Source organism: Bombina bombina, chromosome 5 (assembly GCF_027579735.1).
Source record: "Bombina bombina isolate aBomBom1 chromosome 5, aBomBom1.pri, whole genome shotgun sequence".
Classification (NCBI taxonomy): Eukaryota; Metazoa; Chordata; class Amphibia; order Anura; family Bombinatoridae; genus Bombina; species Bombina bombina.
In genome coordinates this window covers 525,036,719-525,053,343 of record NC_069503.1, presented here as the reverse complement: position 1 = coordinate 525,053,343, position 16,625 = coordinate 525,036,719, and the positions used below count along the sequence as shown (strand labels likewise).

General features: G+C 32.6%; 1 protein-coding gene across 1 annotated transcript; it reads right to left on the bottom strand.

The window, feature by feature from the left end:
• Window positions 1-15,375: 15,375 nt before the first annotated feature.
• NEUROD6 (neuronal differentiation 6) lies at window positions 15,376-16,389 on the bottom strand. The gene has a single exon (XM_053713055.1). The coding sequence runs from the start codon at window positions 16,387-16,389 to the stop codon at window positions 15,376-15,378; it is 1,014 nt and encodes a 337-aa protein (XP_053569030.1).
• Window positions 16,390-16,625: the final 236 nt, after the last annotated feature.

Sequence of the window (16,625 nt, the reverse complement as noted above, 5' to 3'; positions counted from 1 at the left end):
AGCTTTCTTTACAGAAAAAATATGTTAGGCTCTGTATAATGTTAGTAATTTTACCATAAAAGCAAACTGACCTGATTTTGAATATTGCATGACTAGATGTTGAACATGGCTTTGCCTAGTGCTTGAATAAAAAAATGTGTATATATATATATATATATATATATATATATATATATATATATATATATATATATATATATATATATATAAAAGCAACAGAAAAAATGAAATGCTCAGACCTATCCTGTATAAGTGTGTGGCTGCAGCAGTGTTAAAGGTAAGTACCATGTGAGTAATGTTATCTGCATGGAGAAATTGAGTCAGTGTTGGTCACAGTGACAAAATTAGTGATAAAACAGTTTATCGGTACAACCCCTACAAAGTAACAGTTCGAAAGTTCCAAGTAGGCACGTACCTCTCTTTGTCCCAAACTGGTCGGAAGATGCCAGAGAGGATTCAAGCAGACAGTAATAATTATGTGGTCTGCAAGTTTTCACATGTAGTGAAACAGCTGGATGAGTCGCCGTTAGCCGTCAGGTAAACTGCTGAATAGTGTTCGCGGGTGATGCCGCGTCTAGCTCCTCCTTAAAGATGACGTAGGGACAGAGGCGGCTGGGTCATCGGTGATGCTCATGATGTTGAGGGGGTTGTACTCAGTGCAGAGAATCTGCTAGCAGCCCAAAAAGTACCAAGAAGGTGAATGTTCCGGTCCTCAAGGCAAGCTCTGCCATAAATCCAAGGAACAACAAAAGACGAGGACCATCAGAAACTATCCAAGTGGTTTTATTCAGGCAAATACAAGTAGAGCACTAGTCAGTGTAAAAGGCTTGGTAGTTATGGAAATGACGCGTTTCGTGCATGCTCAATGCGCTTCATTAGAGATCTCTGATGAAGTGCATTGAGCATGTGCGAAACGCGTCAGTTCCGTAACTACCAAGCCTTGTACACTGTCTAGTGCTCCACTTGTATTTGCCTGAATAAAACCACTTGGATAGTTCCTGATGGTCCTCGTCTTTTGTTGTTCCTTGTGTATATATATATATATATATATATATATATATATATATATATATATATATATATATATATATATATATAAGCTTGTTTTCTAGGAAAGTAAAAAGGGTGATTTTCCAATATTATTTATTAATGGGTGACACACATTGTATATAACGCTTTATATCACATACAAATCTTCTACAGAAAACCCCAAATAACAGTGTTTGTCCGAAACAAGAAGTAACAAGAACATACAAACGAGGTCCACAATGCTTTATCTTTGTGCTTATTGTATCAATTTTAAACATGGATCCTATCATGCAGTGCCACTGCCACTCTATGCAGTTGTATTGCATTAGAGGGATAGGATAGGTTAAGAAAGAGAAGTCACATGTGGTCTTTGGTCTTATTACCCCAATACAGCACATGATAGATGTTTTGCTTGCTGAATAATGAAGCTGATAAAGAACCTCCAAACCAGTGTCACAAAAAAAGTTATGGTGAGTGAAAGGATGTGGAAACCCCCCTCCTAGTGTGAGTAAAGTGACACACAATAGATCACTGTATCACAGATCTGCAAATTTTTCTGCAGGCAAAAATGATCCATTGTGAGGCATTGTGACACTCATCTGCATATCCTTACCCAGAATCCCCACCTCCAATGGAAACCATGATTGCTAAGGATTTTTGAGTATAAATGTGCAGGTACCATACCTTATTTTGAGACTTGTTGGATTTCATGAGGAAAACGATTATGTCAAATGCCTAATTTTATCTGTACCGCCATATTTCACAAATACACATGTGCACAAAAGAGTTACATTTTTGTTCATAGGTTCCCAAAGTGAAAGTCTTTGCTAGGTTTAAACTTGGAAAGCAAAGGGGCACCATATAGCATTATCTTGAATTGCTATTAATGAATGTAGATGATTAAAGGGATAGTCTAGTCAAAATTAAACTTTCATGATTCAGATAGAGAATGTGATTTTAAGCAACTTGCTAATTTACTCCTATTAGCAATTTGTCTTTGTTCTCTTGGTATCTTTATTTTAAAAAGCTGCAAAGTAAGCTAAGGAGCCAGCCACTTTTTGGTTCAGTACATGGGTAGCACTTGCTGATTGGATGGTTAAATTTAGACACCAATCAGCAAGAGCTACACAGGTGCTGAAACAAAAATGGGCCTGCTTCTATGCTTACATTCCAGCTTTTTTAAATAAAGATACCAAGAGAACAAAGAAAAATTGATAATAGGAGTAAATTAGAAAGTTGCTTAAAATTGCATTCTTTATCTCAATAATGAAAGTTTAATTTTGACTAGACTATCCCTTTAAGAACAGATCCAATTGCATATGAATATAATTGTGTATTGGTGACTATGACAACTATTTGAGTCTCAATTTAATGGCATCACTGGGGAATGTAGATGAGGGAATGCTCTGGTATTGTCTTTATATATTTTTTGTTATTCTGATTTGTTTGAGCCAACACTATATTTGTGATAAGGTTTTATTTTGCAATATGTACTTAATACTACACCCTTATAGATTATTTACAGTGTATAATTGTTAGGGATACCATTTGCAAACATATGGGAATATATTGATGATATCATATACAAGTAACTTTATCATAATTAGTAACACATGTGTTTGTTAAGTAGTTATATTTAACTGCTATTGTGACTGAAAAACCTGTTGCAAATAAACAAGAAAGCTATCTTTTTAAAAAAGATTTGATACTTGTTTTGTTTTTTCAAGTATTTTATGTTGGCTGACACAAGATAATGATGTGTCTGAATATTTTTGAAGTACAGTCATCTGGGGAGTGGGAGTGCCAGCCCGCTCTGTTTGCCCCATCTCATCCTTGGTGCCAACATACTTGTGAGTTAAAGGGACAGTCTACACCAGAATTTTTATTGTTTTAAAAGATAGATAATCCCTTTATTACCCATTTCCCAGTTTTGCATAACCAACACAGTTATAATAATATACTTTTAACCTCTGTGATTATCTTGTATCTAAGCCTCTGCAAACTGCCCCTTTTTTCAGTTCTTTTGACAGACTTGCAGTCTAGCCAATCAGTGCCTGCTCCCAGATTACTTCACGTGCACGAGCACAGTGTTATCTATATGAAATATGTGAACTAACACCCTCTAGTGGTGAAAAACTGTTAAAATGCAATCTGAAAGAGGTGGGCTTCAAGGTCTAAGAAATTAGCATATGAACCTCCTAGGTTAAGCTTTCAACTAAGAATACCAAGAGAACAAAGCAAAATTGGTGATAAAAGTAAATTGGAAAATTGTTTAAAATTACATGCTCTATCTGAATCATGAAAGTTTATTTTGGGCTAGACTGTCCCTTTAACAATATTTGTGCAGTTATATTTATTTAAATACAAGTTTATACTATGTAGTGCCCCTTTGTACTTCATGTTTTCTAGAATTGATTACATCTTGCAGTTAGCTGGGGACAGTGAGTGCCAGCCTGTTCTATTAGCACCAGTCTACGCTTTGGTGCCATCACATTTGTGAGTTGATACTCTTAGTGCATCTACATTTATTTGTGACAATACAAGATTACGCTAGGTGACGCCCCTTTGCTTTCCATGTTTTCTAGAATTGAGCAGATTCTTTACTATTAGTCCTGACCATTTGTATTTCAGAGCCTGGTCCAATAATGAAATTAGTGTATCATGGAACAATTTAACAAACTAAAGCTGTGTCCTTAAAGGGATGTACACACATACACATATTGACACTAAATATTCTAGTGCAATTTCAGCTTTCACTTGAGTGATAACTATAAGTTTGAGCTTGTAATACCTGTGCTATATAGTGCATTTGCAATATCCATTGACATTATAGGTTTCGCTAGAGCGATGTCAGTGTGCTAACCATTCTCTGGTAAATGAGGTTTACCATGGACTTGTTATAACATTAGCAAGGTCAAGTGATACGGTTTTCGCGCAACCCATGCTATCATTGTGTAAGATGTATTGAAGTGTCACATTTGAGGTTTCAGGGTAGCCAAAGATGCAAACAATCCAGAATAGCTTAAAATGTTTTTATTGGGGAAATTAAAATTCTGCTATGCGAAGAACATTGGAATGTGAAATATTAATATTTCATGTTGGGTTAGAGCCCTATGACCACCCCTGGTTTTCCCACCACCACTCTGCCCAGGTCCTAATTGGCCCACCCACAGCATGCCCAGGCCCACCTCTCCTGTGCGAACTTAGTTCACAAAACAGTGGTGGGCCTCAGAAAGGTGCCACTATATGTCCTTTCTGGAGATGCCACTGCAATTGACTCTAAGAATTCCACATGACTTCCTTTAATGTAGATGAACAATCCCAACCATGTCCCAGAACACATCGGAATGCCCCAGAATGTCCAGTTAGCGCCTCATTCATGTCTATAAGATCTCTGAGACACATTCATTCTATTCGGTGAGACTACTTTCTCCTAATAAAAAGAGAATTGCAAATATTTTATAATTCCATGCATGATTCAAAGTCATTGTGGTTTTTATTGTTTTTCAGTTTTCCAAGAGGTTCTTGTTTTATTTGCAAACATTTCATTTCTCAACAAATTTCAAGTATGATCTTGTCTTCACAGTATGGCAGCTCTTCAACCTCACAGCTGAATATGAATCTAGGCCATTGACTTAATGAGACATGAAACACAAACTTTTCCTTTCATTGTTCAGATAGAGCATGCTATTTTAAACAACGTTCCAATTTACCTCTAATATTTATATTGTTTTGATCTCTTGGTATCTTTTGTTTAAAAGGATACCTAGGTAGGTTTAGGAGCAACTGATTGGTAGCTGTATATAAATATATGCCTTATGTTATTGGCTCACCCAATGTCTTCAGCCAACTCCCAGTAGTGCATTGCTGCTTATTCAACAAAGCATACCAAGATAATTAAGCAAATTAGATATTATAACTATTTTGGAAAGTTGTTTAAAATTACCTGCTCTATCTGAATAAAGAAAGAAAAATATTGGGTTTCATGCCCTTTTAAATAAGATAAGTGCTTGGTCATGTATTTATTATGTAACAATTATTTTGCAAGAGCTGGTGTTAAGCAACATATTCACTTTTCAATAATTCTTATTTAAAAAATGTGCTTTAACAGCAATGAACAGCAGCTATGCTCAAATTTTGCAAGACTTATGCATGTGCTAAACATAAACATTTTGAAAACATTAGAAAAAAAAAAATGTGAGCAAACCTTTATAAAATAAACAACTACTGTGTTTTTTTGGGCGTATATTTTTAGAAAAATTGTCACTACTTTAATGTAATGCAAAATAACTGTATTTTATTATAAACTAATAATGATCTACTTTAATGCAGTTTACAATGCAATAATTAGACTGACTGTGTACATGCAGTAATATATGTAATCATACATTTGATCACATTTAAGATATTATATTGAAAAGCCACAGCTGGTAATTAAAAAATAAGGGTATTAAACTATTTTTTATATATATATATATATATATATATATATATATATGTATGTATATATATATATATGTATGTATGTATATATATATGTATGTATATATATACAAATATCCAGACAGGTGCACTCACTGTGACATAAGACATCCGCCGGGGTGCTGCGTTGAAAACATATAGCAATATCCGTTCAACCCCTCAAGGTAGAAAAACGCTTCACTCTCCGGTCTCTTTCAAAATCCTTTATTAAGTATCCAGCATCAAATGACAAAATTCCCAAACGTTTCGATACCAATTGGTATCTTTTTCAATGGGTAATCAGAACATATCTATCCCAAAAGAAGATTCCTAATACTAACCACAAACTACTCACCTATATACACCTGTAAAGCCTCTCTGTCACTTCCGGTACATCAGAAAACCGCCCCACCATGCGCATGCGTCCAGGAGTTAGCCAACCGCATGGCTAATTTGCATATTCAATAACGTAATGACGTTTGCGTTCCAACCACGCATAGTTACTCCTTACTGTTTTAGCAGCTAATGCGCATGCCCAGGTGGCTGAAGTTCTAATGATACCGGACTAACTCTTACAAGTATAACTACTATAAAGTGTAAAAAAACTATCTATACCAAGTTAAAATCTATAATATGACTACCTGAGTTCTCAGAACAGACTTTATTCCTTATATTTATAGAATATTAAGTAAGATACTTAGCATTTTTATATACAGCTTGCTAAGCTAATCACAGCCCCCTTAATTATCTTATCCACAATCTCCAAACCGTCTATTATCTAGTTAAAGTATGTTATACTATAATTATCAATATAACTTATAGCTTCTATGCCAATTGGAGTGCAGTGAGAGACTTAGTTGTGGCTACCGCAATACACTAAACACCATATCTTCAGAGACTTTGTGAACCCATATATTCTGGACCAGTCCATCTTCCTGGGTGTTGATGACCTAGACCGATAAATCATGGACATTTCACTTAAAGGAAGACACCAAAGTCCATCTGTACATTCAGACCCTTGGGAGCCACTGTGTCTAAACGATAAATCCAGGAGGTCTCAACTTGGAGTAGTTTCGTGTTCCTATCTCCACCCCTTCGTAAGGGGGGCACATGATCAATCAACATAGTCCTTAAACTTGCCGCTGTGTGCCCAGCTTGAAGGAAATGTCTGGCGACCGGTTGATCAGATGTTTTCTTGTCAATCGCTTGTCTAATCGCATGGCGATGATTGGCCATTCTATCTCGAAATGTAGTAGAGGTCTTCCCCACATAGACAAGCGAACATGGACACATTAGTATGTATACAACATACGTACTCATACATGACAATCTGTGTAGAATCTTGTATTTTCTCCCAGTGTGTGGGTGGTGAAAGAACATCCCTGTTAACATACTATTGCACGTAGTGCAGTCCCCACATCTATAGCAGCCAACTTTTTTCCTGCTGTCCAGCCAAGTACCTTTTTCATAGCACTTCACAGGGTCATTATGGACAAGTAAATCCTTCAAATTGGGTGCTCTCTTATAAGCCATCCGTGGGGCTGATGTGTGCAGGAATGGTAGTGATTTGTCAGTATTGATAATGTCCCAGTTCTTCTTGACCGATTCAGACAATATCTTGGACACGGGGTTGAACGTGGTAACAAAGTTAATGATATCGCTATTGTTTTCTACTTTATCAGTAGGATCATGTGGTTGTAGCAGAGATATTTGATCATCCCCGGCCAGGTTGGTTTGCACCTGTGTTATCAGTTTTCTTGCATATCCTCGTTGCTCCAATTTCTTAATCATTTCATCCTCCTGTACTCTTCTAGTCTCTCTTAGTGTGTTGTTGCGGGCCACCCGCGTGAGTTGAGAGGATACCACACTCTTTTTTTGATGTTCAGGGTGAAAACTTGTGGATAGCAACAATGAGTTTCTATCCGTCGGTTTTGAATATAAGGAGGTAGAAAATTTGTAACAATCCTCTTCTGTATAAACAGATATGTTTAGATCTAGGAATGGTATGCTCACCCTGTTATGGGCCACTTTAAATCGAATAGTTGACTCAAGCTGATTTAAGCTGTCAACCCACTGTTCTAGGGATTCCTCTGACCCTCTCCATACCAAAAACACATCGTCAATATACCTGACGTACAGTTTAATTTTATCAATTGTGCGAATGTGCATGACCATAGTCTCATACCAAGACATATACAGATTGGCGTATGCGGGAGCCATATTTGAACCCATTGCAGTTCCTGATATTTGTAAGAAGAATTCCTTCTCAAATTTGAAAAAGTTTTTTTCAGACAAAACCTCAATAATTCCAATAGGAACTCAATGGGTGGTCCCGCATACGCCAATGACTCACTTAACATGGATCTGACCGCCTGTACACCACCATCATGCGGGATGACAGTGTACAAGCTGTCAACATCCATTGTAACAAGTAGGTCATCTGGGCCAAGTTCATTCCAGGCAAGTAACCTCCGAATGAGTGAGGGAGAATCCAGTATAAAGGAATATGACTCCTTTACAACTGGCTGTAGGTGATGATCTATAAAAATGGCCACATTAGAACACAAAGAATCCCTGGCAGACACAATAGGTCTGCCAGGCGGTTTAATCAGAGTCTTGTGTACTTTGGGCAATAGGTATAGTACCGGAATAACCGGAAATGCAGTAGTCATATATTCAAATTCATTTTCATCAATCATACCTGATTCTAGCCCATATTTCAATATAAGATCCAATTCCTTCTTAAATGTATTTATTGGATTTCCTCTTAGTTTACAATAGATGCGATTATCAGTCAGCTGTCTATAGGCTTCCTCTCTATAGTCAACATAATTTTGAACCACTATAGAGCCTCCTTTATCCGCCGCATGAATAATGATCGTGGTGTCATTTTTTAAACTCTTTAGAGCCTCCTTTTCCCCTTTAGTGAGGTTAGGGAACAAATTTTCTACTTTTGCTCGTTCACACGTATCATTAATCATGCGTGAAAAACTACGGATAGAAGGGTTTAAGTTGATTGGATCAAACTTGCTCTGACTTTTGAACTTGTTGACACTCTCTTGTTCACTATTTTTAAAAAAATCCTTAATCCTAAGCTGTCTCTGTAATTTGTAGGTTTCAACATTCATTTTGAATTTGTCTATAGCTGGAGTGGGGACAAAGGACAGGCCCTTATTTAGCAAACTTTTCTCATCTAAACTTAGAGCTCTATCACTTAAATTGTAGATAATATCTACTTTTTCTTGCCTGTTTTTTTCTTTGAATCCTCCCCTCCTCGTGTGCGGTCTTGCTCGTTTTGCTTTACTGGAAGCGGAGGTTTTTTGGAGGATCTGGTGCTCTTTCTGATGTACCGGAAGTGACAGAGAGGCTTTACAGGTGTATATAGGTGAGTAGTTTGTGGTTAGTATTAGGAATCTTCTTTTGGGATAGATATGTTCTGATTACCCATTGAAAAAGATACCAATTGGTATCGAAACGTTTGGGAATTTTGTCATTTGATGCTGGATACTTAATAAAGGATTTTGAAAGAGACCGGAGAGTGAAGCGTTTTTCTACCTTGAGGGGTTGAACGGATATTGCTATATATATATATATATATATATATATATATATATATATATATATATATATATATATATATATATATATATATATATAAATAAATATATATATATAAATAAAAAAATATATATATATAAATAAATATATATATATATATAAATAAATAAATATATATATATATAAATAAACATTATTCATCTAAAAAAAATAATTAATTGCCATAATCAATTGCTAAATTTGTAAAAAAAAAACAGATGTGCAAAGGTGGCAAAGCCACAGTTCACTGAAGAGATAATATTACAACAACAGATTTTTTAACACTGACAATTGCTGACATACTTGGGTGTCGTCTTGAATGAAGAAGAGCAGTGAAACCATTTCCTTCTGGCAGGGAACATATGTGCAAAATGTGCTGATTAGCTTGTTACTAGATATAAAATAATAAATTAAAATAATAAAATAATATGCAGTGGCAATTTAATCTTTCGGCTGATGATTTTAGTGGGTATATGAGTATGTGTGTGTATAAATATATATACATATATATTCACATACTACTTTACTCTATGTTTTATGCTAAGTGTGACTATTATGACACAAACCATACTATTAATAAAGAATATGTAGTTTAGGGAATAAAGGGCATTAGTAATTAAGGTGTTATAGAGTGTATTTGCTTTCTAGTACTTGCATTTTAAAAGTGTAGAGCATGGAGAATACAACAGATCTCTACTGCAAATAGCAGCATTATACCTAAAACATGTATTTAGTTTTAATTGAATATATTGTTATAAGCTTGATGCTCCTTTTCATAGCACTTTACACAGTGACAGTGTTACTTGATTAGATTACTGATTATTTTCACTGCTCATCCAGAAACAATATCATGTGGTTATTGCTTGTGTTGTAGATATTATAACACTCATGAGAGCAATTGGTCTTCTGTTTAGGGCAACAAAATATTTACACATTCTCCATCTCTTTTAGTATTTTATACATCATATACACTGTTTGTTTCAATAATGTAACGTGATGTACTACAGAACTCATACCTGCAGGAACATTTAAAAAAAGAACTATTCTGAAGGGTTAATAGATATTTGTTATTGTGTTTATATAAAAGGGAAATGCTAAATTAATTACGATCAAATTGATCTGATATAAAGTTTTACAAAATTTAAATATTTCTCAAATTATAAAAATATGTTTTGAGAATTTAGTTTATTCCAAGTGTGATTTCTTTTTATATGTACTTTAATTATACAGTATAGAATATTATTTAGCATTTATTTTGAAAATTAAATGAAATTTATCTGAAGCAAAAATGCACACTCAGTATTTGTGAGGTCCTGCAGTCTCATAAGATGTAGAAGTCTTCTAAGATCTTAAACTTTTTTGCCTTTTTAAATACTTTAGATAGATACATTAATTGATTATCTATTAATCTGTAGACAGTAATGAGATATAGTATATTGAACATATTTTGTTTATGAAAAAACTTTTTTACATCTGAAAAACTTTGGAAACACTAAACAATATTAGAAAAAAAATCAATTTATTCAGCAAAATAGATAAATACATACATAAATCAGATTTATTTAATTATTTAATTTTAAGAAACATGCAACGTCTATGTGTGTGAGAGTATGTATACATGATAGTGCGTGTATGTTGTGCGCTTGTTTATATATATGAAGTGTTTTTTTTTCTTCTTTCATAATCTTAAATATAATGTTTAACAGAACTAAAACCTATAGAGATTTAGGCTTAGTCAAATTAATTTTCTATTAAAAAAAATATCAAGCATTCCAAAAATAGATCTTACTAATAGCAAACCTCTATAGAAATATTTTGTAACTCCAGACAAATTGTCTAGCGGATCTGTGAGTGATATTTTCTAACAGACACAAACCACTATATATATATATATATATATATATATATATATATATATATATATATATATATATATATATGTATATATATATATATATATATATATTATTGAAAAACCAGAGCTAGTTTGTAATATATTTCTATATTTTTTAAAACAACAACTATTAGAGTTATAAAAAAAAGTATGCTGTAGTCATGACTATATATATGGATGTGTGTTGTTGGCGGTTTAGTTTACTCTAAGGTCGATGCACTAAAAGGTGAATATTGATTAAAAGGAAAAAATATTCAAAAATTGTTAGTGTATATAGCGTATATACTAGTATCTAACTGGAGAATAAATTGCATACATTTTTTTTAAAAAGGGATGTAAAATATAACATATGATTAATATTATTAAACAGAATCATAAAGATGTAATATATATATATATATATATATATATATTTAAAATTACATGCCAAAATAGAATATGTAGGTGGTATAATTGGTCACCTACAACACTATATACACAATATAGTAGCAATTTTTGTATTTATCAATTTTAAATATTTTGTTTAATAATATAAAATTTAGTTTGGGTACTGATTCAAATATATGTAAAACATGGATGTGTAGGCTTTAAATAAGTAGCATATTAGTTAACTGTATATTTAAGCAAAGTATTACATTTAGACTTAGTTGATTATAGTGTGTCTGCACATAGTACAATTTGCTAGTGCATTGCATCTTCTTGATAACTTTTAAATAGCCCTTATATTAAATTCTGGTACTATTCAATGAAGGGATTACTAAAATTCTTATTTGTTTAAAATACATTTAGCCAATATGACTTATACGTTGATGGGATGTTTTTATGCTTTATTTTTAATTAAAAGGTCTATAATATAACTGTGTTATGTATCTTCCATTTGGCTTGGTCATCCAACTATTTAAGAATTCTACAAGTGTCATATATTCATTATTTGTCTTACTATTATTGTTGTTATCATTCAGTACTACTTTGTATTTGTTTGAAAGATCTTAAATGTAGGCATCTACATAATTCACTTATATTTTTGTTTATATCTGGGCCATTAACTATTAGAATTAAATGGAAAGGAGAGAAAATTTAAGTATTTGTATATATTGAATATAAATACAATAAACTACTTTGGAAAAATCAAGGTAACAATTAATAATATTATAATGAGACATCTTATGTACAATGTTATTAATTTGTATTTTTTAATAGTGCATTGTGTGCAAATACATTTGAATTGTATATTAATCAGGCATTGTATGTAAAATGTATTTGCCCCATAGAGAAATGAGATGTTAGTATTTTGTATATTACTGTGTCACATTGAGATCAAGTCAAATAGATTAACACTGTGTTTTTCATATGCACAATTACTGAACATCTGCCTGCTGTAAAAGTTATTTTATTAAAAGCAATAGCCTATAGCTTTAAATAAAGTAGGTATTAACTTACTTAGAGAGAGATTATTTCATTGATAATGTATTATTTTTTAACTACTTTAATACTTTTTTTTTTTTTTAAAAATCAGCCTTAGTATTATATTTGTCCATTCAACATAACTGGCATCTTTTAATGTCCATCCATAGTGATTTTGTAGTTTTGCAATAATCCACTTTTATTTTTTTATTTTTGCAGCAAAAAGATATTTAAACATAAGCACCAGACTGTTCTACAAAAGAATGAAATATCTAACAATGACTTTTTAATCATTTACTCTTCTTTTAACTTGTAAATGTTTAAAGTGTCGTACAAAATCAGCCATGGCTGTTATTCAGTATTTTATAATAGTTTCTTTTTAAATATATGTGGTTGGTGTATTAGACACATACATAAAATAAATGCATAAAAAAAATGATACAGCAAAATGTTAGAATTCACCATTGTGAATCATTATGTGACATCATGTTATTACGTAAGGTAATGCGACTAATTTACTACATAAATAATTTGATTTCAAAGGCCTAGATTAAAATGTATACCATAACTTACATTTATAAAATTTCATGCATCTGAAACCTATTTTTTGAAGCTTAAATATATTAATATTATTATAATTTCATACTATTCTCTTTTATATCCCTTTATAACCCGTTTGTAAACGAGAGAAGTATCTTTGATAACTAGTGTCCCAATGGCTATTATTAAATAAGTAGGCAATCTTGTTGATGCAAGAATATCTGAACTCTTTGTCGTCAATATGATATGACCCAATAGCATTATTTATTGACTGACATAGGATGTTTTACACATTAATCAACTAAATACACAGTTTAACACCTGTTAAAATGATATTATAAATATATGTTACCCAAATGGCTAGTATGTATGCAACATGTGCAGATTCTATTAGAACTGAAAAGCTTATATAATTTACTAGTATAATATATATTTACTAGTATATATTCTTATAGAATTTAATGGAGATGTTAACATTTGCAACCAAAAGTTGCATATTTAATTGTTGCATGAAATTAAATGTTACCATTAATTAAGTTCTTAAAGAAATAGAAGAAACACATATATATTTATATATTTATATCAATGCAAAATTCACTCAGGATTTTCACAAACCTGGTTAATATTTTTATATATTATGAGACCCATTTAGGATTATACAAAGTGAATATTAATTTTAATAAAGAATAGAGGTTATATAAAAAGAATGTTTAATGCATTCAATTTATTTTAATTTGAAATAGGGCCTGCTTATAAATTAAAACACTTTACAATATTTTGAAAGCCTACTTTAAAAATTGGATGATATAACTATAAATTCTCTCAACATGTACTTGAAAATTTTGTAGCATTTATGCTATATTTATTACATTGTGATCCATTTTTGTAGTTTAAAGTTACACTGAGAATAGTCTGACTATACTTTCAAAATAAAAATGTCATGTAAATAGAATTTCAATATGATGCTTTCATTTTTATAAAGCATTTCATAAACATTTTAAAAATTGCATATGACTGAGTTTGTATAACAATGAAGAAGAATTTTGAATAAATATATAATCCAACCTACTTAGATAATTAAATGTGTTTCCTACATATTATCCAACAGGCCTTTTAAATTAATTGATATTCATAATGTATATAAATGTCCCGCATGTTATGACAATAACATCAATATCAATGTATATGAAAGCATATCATGAAAGCATATAATCAAAAAACAAAAATAGTATTTTTTTATAAAGTCTGTTGATACTGTTAGTGTTGTATTTTTAAGTATCGAAAAGTATTTTACGTTCATTTAAATCATAGAACCATATTACTGAAATGTATCTTATTAGTGTTTATTTTATTTGGTTCCTATTATCACAAACACAATTCTACCCTTGTTTATCTTGAAAATTCAAAGTATTCTATTTTTGTTTATATATATTTTAATTATTTATATCTGTGTATGCATGTGTATGTGTTTTTATCTTTTATTTATTTCATATTTTATAACATTTTTGAGATATCCTTTAGCATCTACCCTATAATACAAAAAATCACTGTGTTAATATGATGGGAAAAAATACTGACACTGAGGACATCATTCTCGTTAATTTGAACATATGTAGTCAGAAGAATGCCAAAGTAAATTCCTAATAGTCTTTTATTTTTAAATTAATCTATGCAGGGTAGTGATGCATTTTAGTGAGATGGTCTGTAACACCTATTAATTAAATATTCCGAATCTTACACTGATTCCCTGGCCATCTGTGTTTGCTGATTTACTATTCTGGGAAAATACAGGCTGCTCTCTTTTTTTTTCCTTCTTTTTTTCTTCTTTTATTTTTTGCTTTGACTTCATCCTATTTTTGACTACCTGTAATCAACTTGCCTATGCTTCCTGTCTACTAAGGAAATGTCAGTTTTTAATTAACTTTTATTATCTAACATCAGCTTTCATATTCACAATATAATGAGTGTCAAGTGTGCATTGTTATGTGGATACTAAGCTGTTCATTCCAAGTGAGGCCTGCAAGGCATTTCTTTTCAATGACTTTCAGGCCAGTCTAAAAGAATCCAGTTTAACATACATTTGCATTGGTACATTGCATGCAATCAAGATAGACATTTGATTCGTAAAGAGAACATTTCTTTATTAGCCACATCATTTCAACAGATTGTTTAACAAATAAACATAAAATGTTATTTTAGTGCATAAGCAAATCACAGTCTTTATCAATTTAAAAAGAATAAAACCTAAAAATGATCATTTAAAAATGAATAGAAAACATAGTTGTCACATAGGGATAAAAAGAAAAATTGATCACAAAAGTTTAAAACACACTTTTTAGACAGCAGTGATACCTTAATAGAGCCGTGTCAACTACTGTGTGAACAAGCATCTGCTTTATCTTAATTAGATGGGGGAGGTGAATGACCACTGTTTATATTCATTTTCCTCATTAATTATGAAAAACTGCATTTAATTCATCTTGCATGGCGAGAGACTGGCTGCGCAGATGGAAGTCATAAGGGAAGTGGCTGTCTGTAGGCAGTCGGAACATAGAGCTCTGCCCGAGGGGACCCCTGCCTGGCATTGCACAGTAATGCATGCCATAATTGTAATTTTTCCCATAGTCCAAGGCCTCTTCTTGCTTCAGGGAAAATATCCCATTATAGTTCATAGAGGGTGGGCTTAAGGGACCTTCAAACTGAGGGCTTGTGCACTCAGGAGAGGTGCTTTCATAAAAGGATTCATATGCACTACAATAATTGTATGGCTTTACGGCCTTGGAGCTTTCAAGAGTCCCATGACCTGGTGGGGTGCTAAGCTCAGGGCTGTGATAGGGAGGGTAGATGGAGCTATATGGGGATCTTGTATGGTGCATAGTATCCCCACTCTGACCCATAAGAAAACTTCTGGCATTCAGTTGCAGGCAGCCCGCCACCAAATTTGTGGTTGGCTGGGACAAACCTTTGCATAAGTTTTGCACAAAGGTAAGTAGATCAGGTCTTTTTCCAATACGAAGAATCTCAGACAGAGCCCAAATATAGTTCTTGGCAAGTCTTAGTGTTTCTATTTTAGAAAGCTTCTGTGTCTTGGAATAACATGGTACTACTTTCCTCAAATTGTCAAGAGCGTCATTGAGGCCATGCATTCTACCCCTTTCTCTTGCATTAGCTTCTACCCGTCTCAGTTTAATCCTTTCAATTCTAACCTTGGTCATCTTTTTTTTCCTTGGTCCCCTCCTCCTAGGTAATCCATTTTCATCTTCTTCCTCCTTGTCCTCCTCCTCCTCTTCTTGCTCTGTTTCCTCTTCAGGTGTCCTCTTGATATTTTTCCCATGGGACAATAACTGTTTAGTGCAGCTTTCTGGTTTATTAACTTGCTTTTGGTCCTCACTTTCCCGTGAAAACTTTCTGCACATCTGCGGCTCCGTCATTACAACAGACTCATCAAAGGGAATTGTTAACATTGTTGCTCAGAATGGAATTACCTGAAAAATATTTTAAAAACTGTTTACAAAGGCAATTATTAAAAAAAATAGTTGATATACAAATAGAATAAAAATAGAAAAGCAGCCACAACATGTATTATAATTGCATTAAAAGTACTAATATTATAATATCTAGCAATCTATAAACAAATATAAATATGTGACTGTTTTAAAATTTTATAAATATATATATATATATATATATATATATATAT